General features: G+C 41.1%; 1 protein-coding gene across 3 annotated transcripts in view; it reads left to right on the top strand.

Annotated features, from left to right (window-relative positions):
* The window catches only part of COL5A2 (collagen type V alpha 2 chain), a 232,878-nt gene that overhangs the window by 167,820 nt on the left and 58,423 nt on the right, over positions 1-6,635 (top strand). For all 3 annotated transcript variants that reach the window (XM_019523080.1, XM_019523081.1, XM_019523079.1), the window contains exons 16-17: positions 2,351-2,404; positions 3,360-3,404. In XM_019523080.1, coding sequence (XP_019378625.1) covers positions 2,351-2,404; positions 3,360-3,404 — 99 coding nt within the window. The remainder of the gene's footprint in view (positions 1-2,350; positions 2,405-3,359; positions 3,405-6,635) is intronic.

The raw sequence follows: 6,635 nt of genomic DNA, 5'->3' as shown, positions 1-6,635 counted from the left end.
TGGATGCCTACCTGGCTGGACTCGTTTGAGTCCCGTTTCTCTTTTCGGGGTTTTTTGTTGTTCTCCCGCCCTGGCGGGGGGTCGGGCTAGAAGATCTACTAGGTCCCTTCCGACCCTTAATCTATGAATCTATGAATCTATGAATCACAAGGAGCCTGCACTTCATGAACGAGTTAAGATTATTGAAAACTGTGACTGATTTCTTAGACTTTTATTTCCTAGATAAGTAAATTATTAAAATTCTATTGTAGTCAGTGGAGTTCTGTCCATGTACATCAACAGTGAATCTGGTCCATTGTTTCTGTTACTCCTTGTAATACCTTGATGCCACGAAAGTCTCTTTTGTTGTAGGCGTGTCTACACAGGATGCTAAATGCTCAGTAGCCCAGTACTACTGTGCATTAGTATGTCATAGCACAAACAGTGCTAATACACTAACATGCACTAGAATTCCACTAACATGGAATATTGTCATGGAAAACATGTGCTGGCACTATTGCACACTAGCACCAGTTACTGTGCACTTATTTAGTACTTAAATATACGAGTACTAAATTAAATGCACAGTATCTACAGCACATTAATACATGTGTAGATGTGCCCCATCAGTAACTTATAAATCAGGAAGTTTAACACAAATCAGAATTAAGTTTCAATATTATCACTTTCTCTTGTGATTTTAGGGTGATTTTTAGAATATTTTCCAATGAAAAACTACATTAAGTCATTAGGTCAGTTAGAAAAATATTAGCTAAAAATACTAATGATTGAAGATTCTTGAGTCTGTGACTAGGCTAAGTATGTGGGTCATGGCAGGGAAGCAGAGGAATACTTTTTATCCAGTTATTATGGAACATTTTCACTCAGGTGGTATTTAGGGTACCTGTAAAAATGTAAGTGTTACTGACTTGTACAGCAGCACAGGAAAAATCTCACTTGGAGCAGTGACATGCCTGTGGGGAAGAGATAAGGACAGCTTATGTTATCTAGAATGAATGTCATTCCTGAAGTGGAATTTAATTTTAATAATGAACCACAGCAAATAAGATTGAATTACTGACCCTTTGCGAATAGGATGATACTTGTACAACTGAAAATGGAGAAGAGAATACAGAGTACTTACTTCCCTTCAGCAAAATGTATAAAGCTGACTAAGAACATAGATTACCTTCTTCTTTATGGACATTCTAGGCCAAGGTAATATTCACCTGCAGCAAAAACACTAGCCTGGTCCTTAGACCATAACTCATCTTAATAGTCCTTATTCATGCTTGTAGTCTCACTGTACCTGAGCCTACTCCCATTAAATCCCAAATCCCTTCAGTAGTAGCAATCATAGAATCATAGATGTAGGGTCAGAAGGGACCTTGTAGATCTTCAAGTCCGACCCCCCACCTGAGCAGGAGAAAAACTGGGCTCAAATGACTCCAGCCAGGTAGGCATCAAGCCTCTTCTTAAAGACCCCCAGGGTAGGAGCCAGCACCACTTCCCTTGGAAGTTGGTTCCAGATCCTAGCCGCCCTAACTGTGAAGTAGTTCTTATGGATGTCTAATCTAAACCTACTCTCCAACAACTTGTGGCCGTTATTCCTTGTTATGCCAGGGGGTGCTAGGGGAAACAAGGTCTCTCCCAAACCCTTCTGGTCCCCCCTAGTGAGTTTATAGACAGTCACCAGGTCCCCCCTCAGCCTTCTCTTATGAGGGCTGAACAAGTTCAGGTCCTGCAGTCTCTCACTGTAGGGTCTGCCCTGTTGTTCCCGGATCATGTGGGTGGCCCTCCTCTGGACACTCTCAATGTAGTCCACATCCCTCCTGAAGTGGGGTGCACAGAACTGGACACAGTACTCCATCTGTGGCCTGACCAGTGTCACATAGATGGAGAGGATCACCTCCTTGGCCCTACTTGAGGGCCATCCACCTGTGGATGCACGACAAAGTCCGGTTAGCCCTGCCAACCGTGACCTCGCATTGTCAGCCCATGTTCATCTTGGAGTCAATAATAACCCCAAGATCCCTTTCTGCCTCCATGCTCTCAAGAAGGGAGTTTCCCATCTTATAAGTGTGCTGCTGATTACTACTGCCCAAGAATACAGTAAGATCCCTTTTATGACTGAGGCTCATGAAGCTCTGTAATGCAGAAGTACAATGTAAAGATTTTATTCAGACACAGAGAAATATTAAGGATGTTTGAAGGAAAAATGGAAAAAAAAATCTCGATATTATGGTTATCATGGTAAAGGGGTGGGGCTGGGGGAAAAGGGAATTCCATATTTTGCCCACCCTTACCACTCCTTATTATCCTTACATGATAAGCTACTGAATTAAAGCATTTTTGTATTGCCTTTTTGTAGGGTCCTAGAGGAATGGCAGGAGAAAGAGGGCGAATTGGACCACAAGGGGCTCCGGTAAGTGGATGTTTAAAGTTTTGCTGTCAGCTATTAGCCATACCGTTATGCATCCTTACTTTTTATCAGGTCCTTTTAAAACTGAACTACAGTAACCTTTTCCCCACAGTTTATCAAGGTTGAAAAATATTTGCTAATGCACACAACACAAGTAGTTATAGCTCCTGCATGAATTATTAGCTTCAGTCAAAGACAATCTATTGCAAGACCTGAGAAAATATTTGCAGGATCAGGCTCTTAATTTAAATTAAAAAAAACCAATATCAGTTTTAAATATCAAAAAAATGTGCAAATTACAGACATTAATCACCATCCTTTTTAATAAAAATATGCAAGAAAATATTAGATTCATTGTGATGGTTAAGAACTGTGCAACAGTAAAAAATAAAAAATAAAACAAAAAAGTTTTTTAAATTGTATGTTTAATCTATTTTGACTAAGAAAATTTAGTCTGTGAAATTTCTTGTAAAAAAAAGGTTTCACTTGCAAAATTTGAAGTGATGTTTATATCTTACAGGAATTACTTTTCCTCTGAAAAAATAAAAGCAAAATATCATATTTTAATTCAAAACTGTAGAAATGATCTTTCTAAAACGATCCTATTTTCCAGCAGAAAAATTAACTTTCCTAAGTCTTTCATGATATAGGACAATCTTCAAAAATGATACAAACCCTTTGATTTCCTGGTATTTTATATATTTCAGTGTTTGTGACTGCATTATGTACTGTGTTGTCCTATAACAAGGATAAAACCCTGGAGGCATTGAAACCATTGGTAAAATGCTCATTTACTTTACTGGGGCCAGGATCCCCTCTCAAAATTCTTCCATGTCCTCCTCAATGAGCAGACTGGTATCATTTATAAAGACATGCTATCACAAGCACTAACATTCAAACACACGATTTAATGAGAATTCTTGTAAACGCACTGGGTCTTATTTGTTTTCCTGTGCAGGGTGGACGTGGTACACATGGCATGCCTGGAAAGCCTGGACCAATGGTAAATTCTTTTTTTTGTTCTCAAAGTTGTGTTCTTTGCTTGTCTCTATACATTCTTTCAAAAGAACCCTGAACAACTTTTCCTAAGGGTTAGTTTAGTAACTGACTATTATAATTGATTGATTCCTGGACCTGCTGTAAAATTATTAACTACATCTCATAGAGCTGTGCTGTGGAAAAGGTACTGCCTATCTTTTACTTCTGTGAAAGCAAATGATTTTAATCTGTGTGGGGAGTAGATGCTTTATTCATCTTCTGTTAGGGAGCTGATGTGCTGTAAGTTGATACAATGATATCCAGATAGCAGAGGGATAGGCACTATAGAAGCACACATTATAATAAAGAGTCATTTATCAATGTCTTCCTTTGCCATTAAAAGTGACAAATAATACTGTATTTACTTGATTCTAAGATGATTTTGAATTTAAGATGACCATGCAACAATTAGATTCTTGACATGGTCAATTATATATTTGTTACAATTTCCCATGTCTAGAATTGAATTATTGGGGGGGTATCTTAAATTTGTCCCCCCACTGCTATGGCAGAAAACAGCAGCAAGAGGAAGGCAATGGGAAAAGCAGAAGTGAGGAGGCAGGTGGGGGGAAGCAGAGGTGGAAGTAAACAGTGGAGAAAGCAGGGAGGGAAGCAGAGGCAAGGAGTAGGAGGGGGGAAGCAGGGGTAGGGGAGCAGGCATCGTGTCCCTCATCCTCTACTCTCCCTGATGACTACCACCCTTTACCATTTACATCCTCCTGCTGCTTTCCCCACTGATCCAGGCATAGGTGGAGCCCAGAACCATTCCTGCCCTATGCTGCAGGAAGCAGCTGTGCAGGGAGCCTGGCTTGGCACCCCTCAGCCTTCTCCTTTCCTGTCCTTATCCTTTCCCCACTTTGAGCTTCCAGCACAGCTGCTTCATGGGCAGGCTGGAGACTAAGCAACAGCAGCATGCAGACTTGTCCTTCCCTATCTGACTCCCTGCCACGAAGGGAAGGGAAGGGAGGAGGAAAAGGAAGGAGAGAGGGGATCTGGTCAGGAAACATTGCTGCTGCTGCAAGATGCTGATGCTGTCTTTGCCCCAGCGGGGCTCCCTGCACAGCTGTTCTTGTGATTCTCAATTCTAGAGATGAGACTGTTTGCCCCATGATGAATAGGGAAAAAAACCTGCATCTTAGAATAGAGTAAATATAGTACACAGGTTCTCAATGAGGAGAAATATGTGTTGCTAATAGAATAAAGACATGAACTTGCTACCTGCAATTCATAAGGAATATATATTCATAACATTTATAAAGGTATTTTCGCCTTACTGAGAAGCAGACTCACACACAGCAGATGAACCATGAGCAATACCTCTATTCTGAACCTTCTGTCACTTTTTAACATTCCATTAAAGAGAGTAGCACCAGTTCCAAGTTGCATTCTGACTGTCTAAACACATAGTCTTTCAGACTTCTTTTCAGTAATGATCCGGCACCAGGGAAACATTTATTTTTCCATATGGTTTTTACATGACTGGTTATTTTATTGTAGATGCCATTAGCTAATAATTAATTATGTCAGAAATTCAACTGAGGATATATAATAGCTGCTAAGCAAAGTTATCTGACTATCCCTGAACAAGTCATCAAGGAAGAATGACTACAAATATTGCAATATATTAAGAAACAAATACAACAGTAAAAAGACTTCTCAATATGTTTTAAACAATTCTACAGCAGAAAAAAACTCTCAATGAAAAAAACTCTCAAGTCCCAATGTAATTTCACTTGTGGATGAAGCAAAGCACATTTTACTGAGCCCGTGCTGCTGGCCCACTGGACATGACATCTGGTTGGTCGGCTAACACATCTAGTATGTTTCCTAACAATGTCAGGAGGTAGATCCATGATGCTTAAATAGAGTATTATTAGAGAAAATGTTATTCAAGCACATGATGAATTATCCTTGAAATAAGACAAAAATTGGCAGACATATTCATGATCCAATAAATTGGGAAGTAGACTGTCATAAATATATACAGTGAGCTGTTACAGCAGTGCTTTAGTTATTTAGTACAAGGTCACTGGCACAATTATGCTCTCCATAATTAATAGTCACTGGAACAGATTGTTCTTATTGAGTTTGTCAGCTGAAGTTTCATCATATAAAACACTATTTCATAGTAGGTAGCATGTTTTACAAGGAGGGGAAAAGCCAGTAAAAACCATAGGAAATAGTTAGGAATGCACAGGCCATCATTAAGACCAATGTGTGCCACTATCTAAAGACTGCATCATACAGTAGGGATGGTGCTAGCCAGTATATTCATACAGCATGCCCAACCCTACACAAACAGGAAAAAAAGGTAAGATTATTCAAAAACCCATCTAATGCAATGGGTATCTTTTTGTTTGTCTCATGGATCAAGCTACATAGGTAAATGAGTAAGTTTGTACAGAAATGGTAAATGCTTTGTGCTTTATGTGCATAAAGATGCCTTGTTGGACCTGGTGCTGGCCACGGGTGATGACCTGGTGAGGGGGCTGAGGGTGCTCGATCACCTGGGTGACAGTGATCATCGCCTGCTGGAATTCACCATCCAGCACAAGATGGCAAAGGCCTACAGCAAGGCAGCAGCCCTAGATTTCAGGAGGGCAGACTTCAATGAGCTAAGGAGAATAGTCGGGGAAGCACTGAGGTCCTGGAGGGGAGGAGAGCCAGGTGTCCAAGAAGAGTGGTTGCTCCTTAAGGAGACGATCCTCCAAGCCCAAAGGGAAGTAATTCCAACACAGATCAACGGGAGCAGGAGGGCACATAAACCCCCATGGCTCACCAAATGCATCTGGGAATGTCTCCTAGCTAAAAGGGAGGTGCACAGCCAATGGAAGGGAAGGGCCATCACCAGGGAGGATTATACTGCGGTTGCTCGGGGATGCAGGGGGGCAGTCAGGAAGGCCAAGGCGGAGATGGAACTGGGACTAGCTTCCCAGATCAAGGACAACAAGAAGTCCTTTTTTAAATACATAGGGGGTAAAAAGAAGTTTCTGGGTAATGTAAGGCCCCAGCAGGACAAGCTAGGAAATTTGGCCGTCATACCAGATGACAAAGCCAACATATTTAATGATTTATTTGCTTCCATTTTCCTGAGCAGGGACCAGAAAAGTCACCCCTCCTCTGGGCCCCCCTTAGACCCCAGGGGAGGCACACCTAGGCCAAGGGTTAGTGAGGAACTAGTTAGGGAACTTCTGGA

Source organism: Gavialis gangeticus, unplaced genomic scaffold (assembly GCF_001723915.1).
Source record: "Gavialis gangeticus isolate Ggan-Ray unplaced genomic scaffold, GavGan_comp1, whole genome shotgun sequence".
NCBI lineage: Eukaryota > Metazoa > Chordata > Crocodylia > Gavialidae > Gavialis > Gavialis gangeticus.
This window is presented reverse-complemented; position numbering and strand designations above follow the sequence as displayed.